At 35.9% G+C, this 16,448-nt stretch overlaps 3 protein-coding genes across 6 annotated transcripts; 1 reads left to right on the forward strand and 2 right to left on the reverse strand.

Moving 5' to 3' along the window:
• Positions 1-303: 303 nt before the first annotated feature.
• On the reverse strand, positions 304-1,779 carry LOC121755033 (probable xyloglucan endotransglucosylase/hydrolase protein 30). Its single transcript, XM_042150313.1, has 4 exons — positions 1,599-1,779; positions 1,431-1,531; positions 1,147-1,355; positions 304-860 (listed from the first exon to the last, which is right to left on the reverse strand). The coding sequence occupies exons 1-4, from the start codon at positions 1,777-1,779 to the stop codon at positions 347-349; spliced, it is 1,005 nt and encodes a 334-aa protein (XP_042006247.1). The 3' UTR covers positions 304-346.
• Positions 1,780-3,207: 1,428 nt separating this feature from the next.
• On the forward strand, positions 3,208-5,200 carry LOC121755270 (protein ABIL2-like). 2 transcript variants are annotated; one of them, XM_042150551.1, is made up of 9 exons: positions 3,208-3,352; positions 3,442-3,603; positions 3,698-3,780; positions 3,886-4,036; positions 4,125-4,224; positions 4,286-4,346; positions 4,417-4,505; positions 4,774-4,871; positions 4,952-5,200. In XM_042150551.1, exons 2-9 carry the CDS (start codon positions 3,517-3,519, stop codon positions 5,132-5,134), a joined length of 852 nt encoding a protein of 283 aa, XP_042006485.1. In that variant the 5' UTR covers positions 3,208-3,352; positions 3,442-3,516; the 3' UTR covers positions 5,135-5,200. The 2 variants fall into 2 exon arrangements, with proteins under 2 accessions (XP_042006485.1, XP_042006484.1); XM_042150550.1 differs by lacking the exon at positions 3,208-3,352 and having other exon boundaries at positions 3,367-3,603.
• A 133-nt stretch (positions 5,201-5,333) lies between these two features.
• Positions 5,334-11,147, reverse strand: LOC121756549. 3 transcript variants are annotated; one of them, XM_042152117.1, is made up of 11 exons: positions 10,948-11,147; positions 10,063-10,279; positions 9,837-9,908; positions 9,508-9,582; positions 9,260-9,357; positions 8,459-8,645; positions 7,806-7,916; positions 6,674-6,974; positions 5,926-6,098; positions 5,791-5,852; positions 5,334-5,612 (listed from the first exon to the last, which is right to left on the reverse strand). In XM_042152117.1, exons 1-11 carry the CDS (start codon positions 11,050-11,052, stop codon positions 5,502-5,504), a joined length of 1,512 nt encoding a protein of 503 aa, XP_042008051.1. In that variant the 5' UTR covers positions 11,053-11,147; the 3' UTR covers positions 5,334-5,501. The 3 variants fall into 3 exon arrangements, with proteins under 3 accessions (XP_042008051.1, XP_042008050.1, XP_042008049.1); XM_042152116.1 differs by having other exon boundaries at positions 5,334-5,606; positions 8,405-8,645; XM_042152115.1 differs by having other exon boundaries at positions 8,405-8,645.
• Positions 11,148-16,448: the final 5,301 nt, after the last annotated feature.

The raw sequence follows: 16,448 nt of genomic DNA on the forward strand, positions 1-16,448 counted from the left end.
GAGAGAAAGAAAGATGAATATTTTAATATGAGTGGAAAAAAGTGGTTGACTGTATTAATTGGAGGGACAGTTTCCAAAAAAGAAAACGTGTCATTTTAGTTGGGACAAACTAAAAAGGAAAATGTGTCATCTTAAGTGCGATAGAGGGAATACTATTTTATCCCATAAGATTGTTGATGATGATGATGAACAATCTTGAAAGGTAAGGCCTTTTGTTAATTAAATATGGGACTGCATAATCTATATTTTCTCTAAAGACAAATATTTACAAATTAATTAGACCCACAAAATCAATTTTGTTAGAAAAGGTACACGCACATGCAGCCTATTCTAGCCTAGGTTAAAGTTAGCGAGCAGATTGATGCTTGGGGACCTTGCTCCGCCGCTCACCACCCTTCCCACGGCGGCTGTTAACCTTTCCGTCAGCCCGCCTGCCACCTTTGCTGAGCATCTCCCTCTCCAAAGGCACAAAAACGCACTCGGGCGGGGGCACCGGGTACCGTACATTATCATAGCAATAAGAATAATACATGTACTTATGCCGAAACCACTGCATGGATTTGCGACCGTTGGCGGTGACGGTGGAGTAATCCAACGCCATCAAGGCTGCAATCTCGCTGGTGCAATTGCTGGATGGCAATTGGTCGATGGGATCGACCACGCAGCCTTGGAGGACTAGGTCACGGAACTCGGCGACAAAAGGTTCGTGTCTATAGTCCACTTTCCTCTTGCCGCCGTTCGTCGCCCATGACGATGCGTCCCATATGGTCGCGTACACGGACATTGGCTTCGATGGGTAGTCCCCTCGCATGCCTACGTGTCGCGCCACTTGGCGTATTGGGATCTCGTCCACGTAGAATCTATATTCATGTAATATGATAAGTTGTTTTTTATCAATAAAATAAATCCACTCACTTTTAATTTTTATTCATTGTCAGTTGCGTACAAAACGGTCTTTTGATTCATTGTTTCGAAATGATGTCGCCATGAGAATCACCAGCTCGTTTTGTACACAGACTGAAAAAGTACAAACAAAATTAAAACTTTATGATTTAATTTTCAGTTCTCAAACTTATAAAAATTCAAAAGAATTTTATGATTTAAATATGTAAAATAAACATAATTTTAGAATGGGAAGGGAATTACATGATGTTAAGTGGGGTCCATAGAATGCTGTAGCGATGGAAAACCTTGCTGGGGTCGAACCACAAACGGTATCTCTCCTCTCTGCCTCTCGAAACGCTGCCGTTTCCATATACATTGGTCTGAAATCTCCATGCATGGCCTTGCACATTTCCCAGAAACTCGATGTCTAATTCGTCGTGGTTCTTTTCAAACGTATCCACATTCGACGTCTGCATAGTTCCAAACAAAGATATGTTCATAATTCATGCATAAAAAAAATCACATAAATTGATAATGAAACCTACGTAGAATGCAACAACAATGCCGGCGGTGTATTTAGAGGGCATCTTGATGCTGGCGCTGAAGAATCCATAGTTGTAATAATCAGACGAAATAATTCCGGATCCTGCAATTAATTAATTCCATCATTAGATATAATAAATGGAAAATGAAAGGAAGATGAATATTATTACCGGAGAGGCGGTTGAGGAGGAGGCTGACAGCTTTGTCGTTGTCGGATGTCTTGATGTTGAAATCGCTGAAGAGGGGAGAGTAGGAATGGGAGAAGGTGAGGGTGGTGAGGTTGAACGCCGTTGATGAGAGGAAGAAGGCAGAGATGAATATGAGGAAAAGGAAGAGGAGACAACTAGGCATGTTTGTAGAGGACTAAGTGTTGGATATTCCATTTCATTTCTTTTCCTTATTTTCTCTACCATTTATCTCGCTCCATACTCCCATCATCATAATAATTAACATGCCTATATTTATCTTTTTAATTGGGATAATGGATTTGTATAGAGCTTAGTAGATCCCATAATGCACACAATATTAGCATCCGACTTAACTTATGGAGTTCTACAAATTATGCAATGGATCAAATTCTTATCTAAATAAACTAGATTAGGTACTAAAGTTTTATTTTGTAAATGTAAATGGTGGTATTGAAGCAAAACGATGATATTCACTAGCCATACATTATTGTACATTTTCTGATCATGTGCAAAATACTTGAATAACCTATGTGTGTGTGGCTTGTAGCAATTATACAAAAATAGAATGTTGGTTGGGAAATATCTGGCAGAGCTGTTAAGGATTCATGAGAGGTAATTAAGATGCTTTATAGCACAGTTAAGAGATTAGGTGATAAAGCATATGAAAAATTTAAATGATTCTTCTGGAAGCAAATTAGACATATTTTGGCTGCATCCAGCATTTTATTTCTTATCAATATCTGACTCAAGATATACATAAATACTCCTAATATTATTTATTGAGGGAGCATTTTTTCTTTGCTTCAATGTATTTATCTCTCTTAATTTTTTTTGAATGAAGAGAGTGGCAAAAAAATTATGAGATATTTTTAACATATTTTAATAAAGAAAAGAGAATAAATAGACTGAAATGCCCTTTATGGGCTTGAGGGTGTATTCATTCAAAAAAGTTTGAAATAGTGAAAAAGTAGTTCAAACGATATTACATCGAAGTTAATGGATCTTAAAAGATATTTTCAAATATTATGGACCAAAATTGATACAGTGGCAAAGTTCGCGGACAAATTTTTTTTCCCTCTATTTTATTTTGTATTCAGATGTGGAGTAATTGTAAAAGTTTCTTTATTACTACTATTAACAAGCTGCTACGGCATATAACATACATGTCCAACAGTAAAAATTCTTCCCTTTTATTTTCAACATAGACATGTTTGTAACATGTCCATTGCAAATAAGTAAAGTAACAGTTGTAACATGAAAAACATAAAAAAAAAATCATTTAAATGCTATCTGTAGAATGGAGTTTCATAAATAAAAGACGTGATGGAGATGGATTCTCTAATCAATCTTGAACTACTTAATAATATACACTAGATACCTAGTTTTAGTAGTGATGACAAATATGTAGCATATGATTATATCCAAACTTAAACCTAACTCTTGAAATCCATTATTCATTTCTGAAATGTGGGGCTATTAATTTTGTACTTTTCACATGATTATTTGTTTTGTAGTAGTAGTAAAATTTAAGCTTTCCATCCTGAAATTTCTTGCAAGCCCACAACCTGTCTAGCTCACTCTCACTCTTTGTGCAGTTATAATCATTCGTTTTCTCTCTCTTTCATTCAAATACAAATACATGTGACCCATTTTCCATCTTTAATGGATATTATTTGATGATATTGATTAAGTTGTTGAGGCCAACTAAACTGCTTTTCTCACACACTCATTTATTAGTGAGAAGTTTACAACTTGTAACTTGTTTTTGGTTCACAACTCATTCCAACTTTGTCTACTTATTGTTTTCCTACATGTATTTGTTTAGGTAGCTTTACACAACCATTCCTAATTGGTTTTACTGCCTGCAAACTGTTAGAGAGAGAGAGAGAGAGAGAGAGGAATGGATTCAATCAGTGCCCCTCAGAAGGCTTCCAACCATGATGAAATTTTCATGCAGAGTAGTTTGCAGTTTGCAGAAAGCTTGAAGGTTATTCCTATTTATTTCTGTTTGTGTAATAGAAAACACTACCATTTTGAGGCGTTTTGTTTAGTAATTCTGATTTCTTTTTGGGAAATTTCAGGATCTGAGAACTTTAAAGAAACAGTTGTATTCAGCAGCAGAGTATTTTGAGTCTTCTTATGATAAAGATGATCGCCAAATACTGTATGCTATTCTCTGGTTTTGCATATGTTTGTAACATTTTTTTGATTTCTAAATTTATACTTATATGTATTGAGAAAAAGAATGATGTGTCACATGTGTGTGCAGTGTGATGGAATCGTCGAAAGATTATGTTACGAAAGCTGTGGTGAGCACTGTCGACCATTTGGGGTCTGTAGCTGATAAACTCAGTAAATTCTTGGATGAAAAGGCTAATGAGTTCTCTGCCACAGATATTAGAATTTCTTGCATTCAACAGGTGCTATTGTTATAACTACTTTGATTAGATTATTCAATTCTATATAAAATGAAAGGTTCTTATATTTTTGGGTGTGGATGTGTTGTAGAAACTAAGCAAATTTCAAGGATTCATCAACTTGAGAGGCGTATCACGACACACGTTAATGGTAGAAGCTCCCAAGCACCATAATCAGTACATTGTTGCAGGTATTTATGTTATTCTGTTTTCTGATTTCTAATTGGCAGTAAGCTGACTTGTTTGTATCAGATAATCCATCTGCTAAAGCCTATCAAGCAGCACAACTAAAGCCTCAACCACCGTTATCAAGGTACAAGCTGGCACGTAGAACACTTTGCATTTTTCACCTCCGATTCATCATTCCAATTTAACTTGTGCAGAAAAGGACACCCGATGGTTCCTTCAGAAGAACCATCTCAAAATCATGGCCACTTTCCTTTCACACGAGCCATGTCTAAGAAAGATACAGGTTAGTGTTACGTGCTAAACAGCGACTAATCCCTGATGTAAGTGCATTACTATACTAGAACTGGTAAGAGGATGAGTACTGGAGCTAAGATCTTAACAATTTTTTGAGAATTAACCTAACCATTTTTGCATATTGGCATCCCCGTATTACTGGTCTTTCATTGATTAGTTCAAGATTTCAATATTGGTAGTTCGTTTGAATTGCATAACACAAGTATTTTAACAATGGAAGCAAGTCTTATGAGGTTCGTCCTTTTCACGTAAATCAGGGAAGCGTTCAGTTTCACCACTAAGTTTTCCGCTCAAGAGGTCTGGATCGTCTGCATGCAGATCAGTCTCTCCTACCCCTTTGTACAATAATCAACAGGTAAGCCACTAATAACTAGTACTAGTTCGGATCACAACATTATGTATTTTCTGGTTAGTAACGTAAGGGAGCTTTGGTAGATGAAATGGCAGAGTCCATCAGAGCCACGAAGAGCTATGTCAGTGTGCAGAATAGGTGGCGCCAAGAGGGAAGGACAGATTGTAGAGTCATATACCAAAATAAGTAAGAATCTGTTCAGAGCTTTGCTTAATGCTCACCGGTCAAGAAAGGAGAATCATAAGCTGCAAATGATGTATAGATAGATAGAATTCCCTTTGGCTGCTGCACATTTCTTTAAAAGTAATAAAGGGTTCCTAGCTTGCGCTATACTTTCAGCTGTTTCTAGTTGATTGCATGCAAACTTACGAGTGAATAGGTTTAGCATTTAGACAGAAGAGTTGAGTTTTTCCTTCAATGTTTGAACAAGTGAGCATAGATACACAACTTTTGGAAAAAATAGCTAATTTGCAGCTTAGACCTTGGATATTATAACGGTAATAGTGATGATTAAACGCTTCAAGGCCAAATATCAGTATGCTTCATCAGTAACTTACGATTGTATTAGACGATTAGTCGATTATGATGATAAGATATCAAGCTCTACGGCACACAATTCTGTCAAGGTTCCTCTCAAAATCCAAGATCAAAACTTGGGATCTCATCCATATCCTTTGTCTGGAGGCTTGTCTCTTTGAGATCATTATTGCATCTAGAACTACTTCCCTTCTTGTCTTCCTGCAGCTAGGCAACCAGAAACATCTTTATTAACCATAAAGGAAAGAAGAATTACATATTCAAGTTAATTAAGCCAGCCACTTCATATGATTAAAAAAACTAGCTAGCTGGTTAGTAATTTAACCACCAAAGAATTGAAGTTTTAATCAATTAAACTTAAAATCAAGATGTTTCAAAATTTCACCTCAGGTGATTTACTGGAGCTCGAACCATTTTCTAGAGCAGCATTTGATCCAGTTACGACCTCTTCAAGATAAAAATGCAATCAATCATCAGAAATAATTAGTCCAATGATGGGGAATGTATAACAGTAACTCACCTTCACATGGAAATCTGATTTGCATTTCTTGATTATTGTATTTTCTGGTGAGAGAATCAGATTCGACTTCCTTTTGGATATCAGCAGTCACTGTAACAGCCACTTCTGCATGAGACTCCATAGAAGAAGAATGCACATCATGGATAGGAGATATAAAGTTCACTGTTCGTGGTCTGTAATAAAGAAAGCATCTTAGTGAAGTGTAACTGAGTTAATTAAATATAAGAAAGGTATACCACAGTCAAGAGGAAACAAGTTTGCATCATCTGAGCAGAAGAAATCTTGGTGTTTTCAGCTATCAGAGATTCTGTATTTACTTGGATACACCAAACAAAAAACATCTCTAGAATTGTAGCATATGTATATCAATGCTAATTTGATATCTGAATTCTTCACCTTAAAAAAAGCTACATGAATTACTTTAGTTATGAGAAAGAGTGAATTTACTTCGGAGTTAGTGTAATCATCGATTAAGGAAACCAAAATGCTACTCTGTCGTAGATAAGACTCGTCTACATATTACATAAACATCTTAAAACTAGTAAGTAAGAACTCTTCGTACGTTCAGAACATGACGTTTATTGTTTTTTATTTTCTCGAAAAGTCCATGAAATTTTGTTCTTGGTTCCTAGAAAGTAGTTCTCCAGTTAAAGATGCTACAGAAACCAGAAGCATAAGCATTTTGTTCAACCAATAAGACAATTCCTCTTTTTACCAGATATACTACAGAATGGATGCATATTCATACCTAAGATGAAAACTAGAAGATCTAGCTTGAGGTACTCTTCCATCTTCTGGAATTGCATACTCTTCAGTTTTTATTACTTCAACAGCTTCAGATTTTATAACCTTAATCATGCCATCATGCTCTGATCCCTTTTGTCTCAATTCCTGTCTTTCCGTTCCACTGCATTTTTGCTCTTGTACATGATTATTGGTACAGACAGAAACTCTGGAGAATTTGACATAGTTCTCCTCAGTGAAAGGCTTATTCACAGAGACAACCTTCCGCTCACTTGGTTGTCTGAGACTGGACATTATATCATAGACTGTCATATAGAAAAATAACACACTTTTCATTCTCCAATTATAGATAGGATAACAGAAAGATAAACAAGATCCGAAAAAAAATGGTGTAAAATGGAATTAATAAAATCCTATTTCTTTGTTTTAATTTTGATATCAAGGCAAATAAGAGCTTTTCATAATTTATGTCTGTCGGCAAAAGAGAAAACAAAATGAGAAACCAATATCCATGACATGGAGGAGGTTCGTAGACATATTTTCTGTAATCAGAACCTAGAATGAATGGTTCATCAAGAAGGTAGATTAGCTATGGTTTCCAAGCACACTATTTGAACAGATGGGAGCATGTTTAAGTCATGTATTTAATTTATTGCCTTCGCTCAGTGAAATTCTTGGCACCCATCTCATTATATCAGCGACTCGGAAAGTATTGCTTAAAAGACTTATCAAATGTATTATGGCACTAAATGATTATAACTTATACGTTAATGTTTCTTTCCCAAAAAGCACTGTTATCATTATGTGGAATGCAACAAGCTACTGATTTCTTTGGAGTTGCATTGCACTCAGCTGAAAGAACAACAATCACAATCAAGGAGAAATATAAAATATAGCATGTGGGTAGATCTTCAGTTCAAGATAAATATCAAAACAGTAAAATGGTGGCCTGCAATAAAACAAAAAAAGGAAGACTAAATGTTAATATGTTAACTCATTACTTTTCTCAATTACTGGACTTAACACAAGTAAGCTAAAATCTGGAAACAAAAAAAAGTATCTTCTGATGGAAAGTACAATTTCAGGAAAGAGTATCAGCTCCTATAGTTGTGCTTTCAAATAAAAAGATCTCTTACCAGAACGTTTAGGTTCAACACCTCCCCCACTTAATTTGGCATTTTCAGACTTGTAGCTTGGATCACTTAATTTAGTAAGTGCCCCTGGAGCGTTACCACCTGCTGATTTTACTTGATACCCAAGACAATAGTAGTTGTAAGAAAAGCTATAATAAATCGGATTAGATTTGGAGAAAGAAGACAGCAAATTTCCTAGTGATTATACAGGATAAGGGGCTGCAGTGAATGACCAGAAAATCTTCAGAACAATGTCTGAAATTTGCACAGTAGACCCTGTTAACTTCATAACGGCAATGATATCCAACTAAAAAAGACAATCATGGTGGGCTAGATGATTTTCAGTTAATGTCAAGAGTAATTTCCTTTTAATAAGGTAAAGATGAATGGGACACCTTGTAGTGACTGGTTCTATTAGTTCATCCTCTGCTAAAGTATCTAGTTTTGACAGGTAAAGAGTCTAGGGAGTTTACTAAATTGAAATGAGCCAAGCTCCAATGCAAACAACTATGGAATAAGAGAACACGAATATTGAAAATGAAGGGATACAACTTTCTACTTCACCCAAAAGCAGGGATATAACATGGAAATAAGGTCAATACCAGCATCGAATTCTGTAATACTCGGAGTTTTAGTTAAGTAATCAACGACATTACTTTTTCCAGCTACTCCGCAGCTTGTTCCTAGAACTTTTGAGTCAGCTGGAGGATTTTGATCTTCTTCCTGCTCTCCAATCTCTACTAAATAACTATCCAAAACTAGTGATTCGCCGGAACAAATTTTTTCATCCTTTTTCAGAAACCTGCCATCTAGGTGTCTCCTGTTTGTATCATACAACTTAACCTAAATTAATTAATTTAGAATAACGTTAGTGTTTATATAAGATTTGATATCAAACTGCAAGAAAGATACTAAAGGAAAAGAAAATGCAACTGAGTTACTATATTTCATCAAGATAAAAGCTCAACTCATTGGCAACTTCATAATATCATGGATAACTAATTTGGTCTACACTGGATAACAGTTTCAATCAGAAGCATATGCAGAAGAAATATCTTTTGATTTCAAGTGATGTAGTAGGGTATGCAATGAGATGTACGGTATAACCTTGTCAAAGATCGTTATACTGCTGGTGATAGTCTTATTAAAACGTATAGTATGTGTAATATGTAAAGTCAAAAGTGGCAAACTAACTGAACTAAATAAATGTCCTTCATATTCCTTTTTGCGCAAAGCATTTGAAGAACTATATTTTCAAAAGAATAAACACTAAAAGCTATGACAATAAAATACATAAAATCATTGAAAGGAATTGTGGAAAATTGATGTATAGTTGCATAATAAATGTATTTGACTAACATTTATCTGGCAATTTACCATTCACAAAAGTGTGTGCATGATCACAGACGAGGTTATGTAAATAATAAAAGAACATTAGCTAGTATATTGGATTATACCTGCCTCCCTTGTGATCCACGAATTATCAGTTGAAGAAAGCCATCATGAAACTTTTTTGCCTTTTGTGTTATTTGTGTTGTGTACAAGACCTGCCAGTCTTACCAGGAGAAATTAAACTGTTAATTTTCTTTCACTTTAAGGGCGCCAACAGCTCATGGACTTCTCGAAGAAATAAAACAATAACTAGATAACTCCAAATGATTAAATGGATCATATAGTATTAGTGCATGGTAAGCTACCAACCTACCTTCTGTACTCAGTTTTGTCATATCTATACAATTTGGTGAGGAACCAAACTTATTCACTTCACTTTTCTTGAAATCTGAAATAAAACCAATTTTAAGTCCAGTTAATGACTGAGAAAAGACCGGGATGGAATCATATAAGCCCAAATGCACTATAGGTAAGGACAACATTTGTTCATCAAAGGCATTACAAATCTTAGCTGCTACCTCCTCCCACAACCACCAAGCTGTGCTGTTTTTTAACTTGATATATCCATTATAAAAATGTGTGGATAAATTTAAATATAATAGCTAAATTTGGAAATGAAATGATGGAGATATCTAAACTAACCTCTGATCAGTTTCTGTGATGGGCTTATGTTAACTACTCGTCCTTTTCTTTTCCCTGCCATAGGCTTCCAATCTTTTCCAGAAGCAAAAAGTCTACAGTTATTTGGCATGCAGCAATACAGAAAATATAGTTTTTTTTTAACTACGACAAATTCATGAAAAACCAACAGTTATTAAAAAAAGAAGACGAACCAAAACATTAAGGTAATAAATTTATAATTAATTACTTTGGGAATTGTAGCTGTAATACGAACTAGATGTTTCTGCAACTTTCTCATCCTGATCTTGAGAGTTCATAATAGATGTAGGTCGATGGCTTTGACATAGCTCACCAATATCAACAAGGTAAGAATCAAATGTGATAGTCCCACCACATGTGATGAGATCATCTTTCTTCACAAACCTAGTCTCCAAGAGCTTGTCCCATTCATCATACAGCATGAACTGTTCATGATGGCATAAAAATTAACCACGCATAGCATTTCTTATTTGAACAATTGAACGGAACCAAACAGAGATGACACTAATGCTTATCATGGCTAAAACAATTCATTAAAAAATCTGGAACTGAGATTATAACTTGATAGAATATCTTCAATAACGTGGCCGTTATGCTCTTGCATCTGTCATCTCGAAAAGACAAATAACTAACTAGCTCAAAAGCAAGCCTAGTTGAAAATATGACATCTGGAGGAAATCTGGCTCTCATTGTCTTTCAATTGTAAGATGAATTAAACAACTTAACACCAGGACATCAATTACAAGTGGTACTACATTGTTCGCAATAATATTAATAACTCAACTTTAATTATAAAGATTGCATTCAAATTTTCCATATTGCTGATATGCTATTTCTATGTCTTCTTTGACAAATATAATACCGCCACAGACGCAGAGCATGAAAGGAGGTTAACTATGGCAAAATGCAACCGAAGATAATAACTGAACAATTTTTGCTGAATCAGCAAACACTCACCCTAATCCAATCGGCATAGCAAATTAGGAATGATATGCATAAGATGGATTTCCCGGAGGTTAAATCACGAAATAATACGCAAACTTAGACGAAATCAAACATGAACTAAAGAAATGGGGAAAAAATGAGGAAAAACCTTTTTGGGAGATGGTTGAACCACTAGAAAGCCGTCGTGATAAACTTTCCGCTTCTGCTTAACGTGGTTGGTGTAAGTTACGGTCCAGCGCTGAGCTTCCTCCATTGCGACGCTGATTTAGTGATTGTACGAATCGATTAGCAGAAACTTAGAACTCGGAGGAGAAGGAATGTATTCCCAATTGGAAGAGGCGTGAGAAAGAAATTAGAAACTTGTTAGTGGTGGCGGGAACTCATATTTTTTGGTTGCCATAAATATGGGAGCACATCCCACTGCACAATAGCGGACAAACACTAAACATCCTGACAGACAAGCACAATAATAAAATTTCACAAATACGCAATTACAGAATTAAAATTTCGACACAAATACGAGCAGAGAAAGTGCAATAATAATTTTATTAAATAAAAAATATTAAAATCGTTCAATGCAACAAAAAAACAACAATTTAAACAAAGTACATGTTAATGTGCCTTGAATCTATATAGTTTGCCACTAGTCGAACGGGGTCTCGCTGTGCATGATAATCTGTATATGTTTTAGGCCTTCATTTTCGACGATCGTTGTTCATGATAATACATGCGTTAGCCGGTCGCTCGTCCGTGGTGCAAATGAAATGAAGTGCAACGAGCCAGATATATAGAGTTGAAATTAAAAAAATTAAAAAAAATTAAAAAATCGAAAAAATACTCTCGTCCGTCGAGACATCCGTCGACAAGCCACAATAGCGGACGAGACTACAGACAAGCGCACGGACAAGCGACGGACAAGAGGTCGTCCCTCCCGCTCGTCCGCGAACCGCTCGCCGGTTGCAATAGTGGACTAGCGCGACGGACGAGTGGCTCGTTGGTCGCTCATCCGCGCGCTCGTCCACTACTGTGGATGCTCTTAGGCCAACATGGAAAACAAACGAGCGCCCACAGGGCAGTGCAGTTGGCAACGAAGGGGAAAATTTTGCTGCAATGAACTTGGGTTCAAATCTCACTACTGTCGTGTAGTTGTTTCCATCTCTCAGGCACACGTATGAAGTATTGGGAGATGGGCTTCTGACACTCAGTGGGTCAGACATACCCCTTAACGGGCTATTGCGTACCCTGTTTGAATCTCCTTATACGGAATTGCCTTTTGCTACAATGGAAAACAGACGAGCCCTTATGATTTAATGTATCTATTATAAGAGAGTCGATGGCTCAATTAGAGAGGAGAAATGCAGAAGCCCACTTACACTTGAAAGGCCCATTTCGCAGTAGCTGCAGACGCATATTACAGCCAAATTGGCCCAATTAATAGATTGGGGATTGACTTACCTCAACATGCAATTAATTAAATACAGAGCTTTGTTTTTGCTTTCTGTGACTAAATACAGACCTTTGTTTTAGAGTAAACAAGATCTTATCGATAATTATTAGTGGGGACGCTAATTTACTTTTAGATAAATAAAAACAGTACTAATCCCTTGTTTATGTAGTAGAAGACGTGCTATTGTTCTGATTTTGCTTACTTTAATGAGAATAAAAATATTCAATCCAATTATGAGAAATAGACGGCATTAGACAAGATTTATTAATGTGAAACATCTTACAAGTTGGTTAAAAAGCCTAGTCATCCAAATTGGTCATTATTGTTCAATCACTTTGACAATTCTAATAATTGAATTTCCAATCGAGTTTGGCAAACAATATGTCAAACTTGAATTTAAATACGAAAATAATTAACAGGTCAATATCAATACATTTTAATTAAGCATAAATGATAATCATACAAAATCTGTTGACCTTGATTGTTTAATGGATCATATTACAATTAGGAAATATTGTATTGTATTTATGTGGACAAGCACAAGTGGATGCTGGCATTTGAATCAACTGATATTAGTTACCTGGTTTCTCTATTTGATGATACAAATAATTTTTGTAAGATGTAGAATCACCCCTCAGCAATTTCAAACAACCATGCGCAATATACTTATTTTTATTTATTTTTTCTCACAGCATAGGGCACACTAGCGTAGACAATATATAAAGTATATGAGCATGAACATTTTCATGAGGACTATTGAAGTGAATATCAAATTATGTATTTTATAAATATAAACATTAATCGAAAGATAAATAATACCAGTGCTAAAGCAAAGCAAAGAGGACTACTGTACTGTATTGACTATCAAAGTTATCTATATCAATTTTTTAGCATTGATCGAACGATAAATATAATTACTTATGATGTGATTTCATTTAATTAATACAATAAATAAATAAAGCAGTTAAAGAAGACAATAGAAAGTTAAAAGTTAATTTTCTAATAAGAATAACATAGGATTCGTGAATTCACCATTAAAATCTCTACTTCATTTGTTGTTTGTTCAATATATGTCATCGAATATTAGTTTGATCCTCTAGTGATATTCGCATCAAAAGTCGAAAAATAAGGATCAAAGATGAACCTTTTAATTGGTTGGTAACCCTGATTTAAAACATTTTATGTGGTCCGATTATCACTAGCTAGATCTTTGCATATGATAATTTGGGAAATTTTCTTGTTGATCTTTGCACAATATAATCCACAGATTGGTTTCAAGTATTTAATTAATTGAGATTTGAGTTTTATTTTCGCTATTATTGATTTCTTATAACTTTTATGTAGATGATTTTTTGTGGTATTTTCAGGTAGGTTTTTAAGTTAATTATTTGTCAAAGCATAAAGGTTCCTAACAAATCAAACCTTACACTAGTATATCTTTTCATATATTTTGGAATTTAAGTAAGAAAATTATAATTTTGAGTTGTGATCAATGTTGAACCAATTTTAAATACCGAACTAGAGACTAAATTAGGGTCATTATCTAGTTTTTTGATAAGATGCGCTACTGTAAAAATTATTTCGGTCTTCATTACAACCCCATTTTACTTCATTGTATTAGGTTTATTACTTCATTCGGTACGTAATACCTTGAAACTACAACATGTTTTTACTTGCTTCCAGTAGGTTTTGAAATGATTCAACACATGCTTCATTCGAATTCATTGACCTTAGTTTTTACTTTATTCACTTTAAAAAATGCAATTTATTCCAGTGGGTTTATTACTTCATTCAGAAACGTTATTACTTCATTGCATAAGGTTTTTATTTCATTCCAGTAGGAATTCAAATGCTTCTACACATACTTCATTCTAATAGTTTATTACATCATTCCATGTGTTTATTACACCATTAAATTAGGCTATCATTCTATTTTGTTGTCAGCCTGAGGCGGCGGTAATAGACATTGTAGAGAGAAAGAACGGTACGCGACGGCGAAACCGCCTTTACGTACTGGAATGAAGTAATAATCCTATTAGAATGAAGTAAAAACCTACTGAAATGAAGTAATATATTCTGAAATGAAGTTAAATCTTCGCAATATGTTAGTACGACTTATTTGCCTTGAGATGAATTAAAATAGGCCCGTGATGAAGACGAAAATAATTTATAAATTTGCGCATCTCATCCATAAAAAACTAGATCTAAAAACCCTAATTTAGTATGGTTCTATGATTCAGCAATAAAGAGTGGATTTGCATATAATGAGAAAGAACATACTCGATAATGAATCGAAATATAGGATAAAATATAAAAATATAATAGACGAATCAAATTGTTAGATTTTGAGAGCACTAAGTTAGTGTACGGCACATAAAGTATTTCCATTAGCAAAGTGGGTAGGAAAACAATTTTGCTCGCCTTTTTGCATGACATTTGAGTTCATATAGTAATAGATTTCCGAAATTACGTTCTTGTCCCAAAATGAAAGACTTGCTATTTTCTGATCAATATTTCTCCACGAGTTCTATAATATTTATTGGTTAAGAGAGAGTGGAATGATGGTCCTGTTCCACCTCATTGCTTATTCTTTGGAAGATTTTAGAGCACAATGTCCTTTTGTTTCATATTTTTATTCGATTTGTCATAGGTTGGAACATTATTTATTCAAAGAGAACTTGTAGCATATACCCAACTTGTGTTTGTGAATAGCCCCCACCCATCAACAACCAGCTGACACGTGTTCATATGTACACTAATTTGTTGTACTAGGAAATTAATACTATTCATATTGATATTGATATTGATATTGATATTGATATTAATAAATAAGTAAGACAAATATAATAATTGATGGGTTGATAAATTAGATGAGTCCAATCCCAACCACGGAATCTCCAAAACAAGAGGGCAAGTTGATGTGGTAGAAGAGGTGTGAGACGAGTGGAACGTTTATTCAGTCACTATCATTACATGGACCATAATATCTTAACAAATATTTCCATTTGATTCTATCTATGTATATACATACCTTAAATTAAGGTTTATACACACATATACGCATAATTAAATAATTAATCTCTTATTTAGTTTCAACGTCAATCCTCTAGATATATCTTATTGATGATTTGGGCACCTCATTAATCTTAGTAGTTATCTCGAGAAAGGGTTTTATTACCTCTTTGAAACATTCTTATTTGGGAGAAATTCATATACGTTAGTGGGAATGATACGGGACCCCCACCAACGGCAGAGCGGCAGGCCGAGCTGGAGCATGCCGAGCTGGAGCATGCCGAGCGGGAGCATGCCGAGCTGGAGCATGCCGAGCTGGAGCATGCAGAGCTGGAGGCAACGACAGCCGAGCATCACGACGCAGCGCTCCCGAAGCCGAGCAGCACGACGCAGCCGAGCAGCCCGCCGCAGTGCGGGAGTAACCGAAGTGAAGAACTAGTTGTGTCGAAGAGATCCTTGAGGCCGAGAGACAAGCTCAAGGCGCCGAACAAGTTCACGAACTAGCCGATTCACTTTGTTCTTTTTGATTATTTCCTTCCTTTTATGTTTTACTATTTTTGGAAACTTTAGTTTACTTACTGTTGAGTCGGGCCTGATTTATAAGCCCAGTTCGGGTTTTCTTTGCGGTTCTTTCCCGGATGAATTAGGTTACGTCGAACCGCCCTAGGGTTTTTAGTATAAAATAGGGTATTTCATCAACACATTATTTTTATGAATGAAATATTTTCCCTACACAAATCTTGTGCCGCAAGTAATTTATTTCGTTCTCTTGGCTGCTGCGTGGAAGACGTCCACAAATCCAGCCGAATTCACGAGCAAGTCCGCGAGGTTGTCGTGGGAATTGCTCGCCACACATCGAGAAGGAAGATCTCGGAGCCGTTACGGAGAACGTCCGTAACATCTGGTGCTTTCATCCCGAAAACTCAAAATCTACTTGGTTACGCAATCAATGTCGACGGAATTTCCGCATGCAGAGTCCTCGTCGGGGCTGCAATTGGGCCCGACGCGGCAGAGGATTCCTGGCGACGTCGACGGGAGACAGCCGCACGTCGACCCGGTCACGTTAGGGTTTGCACAGTTGAACGCACGATTTGATAAGATGGATCGACGGATCGATAGCGTGGAGCGACGCCCGCCGCCGCGAGCAGAGGGCCATGAAGCCGATTGGGACGACGCCGACCACGCGTGGG

Source organism: Salvia splendens, chromosome 11, assembly GCF_004379255.2.
Source record: "Salvia splendens isolate huo1 chromosome 11, SspV2, whole genome shotgun sequence".
NCBI lineage: Eukaryota > Viridiplantae > Streptophyta > Magnoliopsida > Lamiales > Lamiaceae > Salvia > Salvia splendens.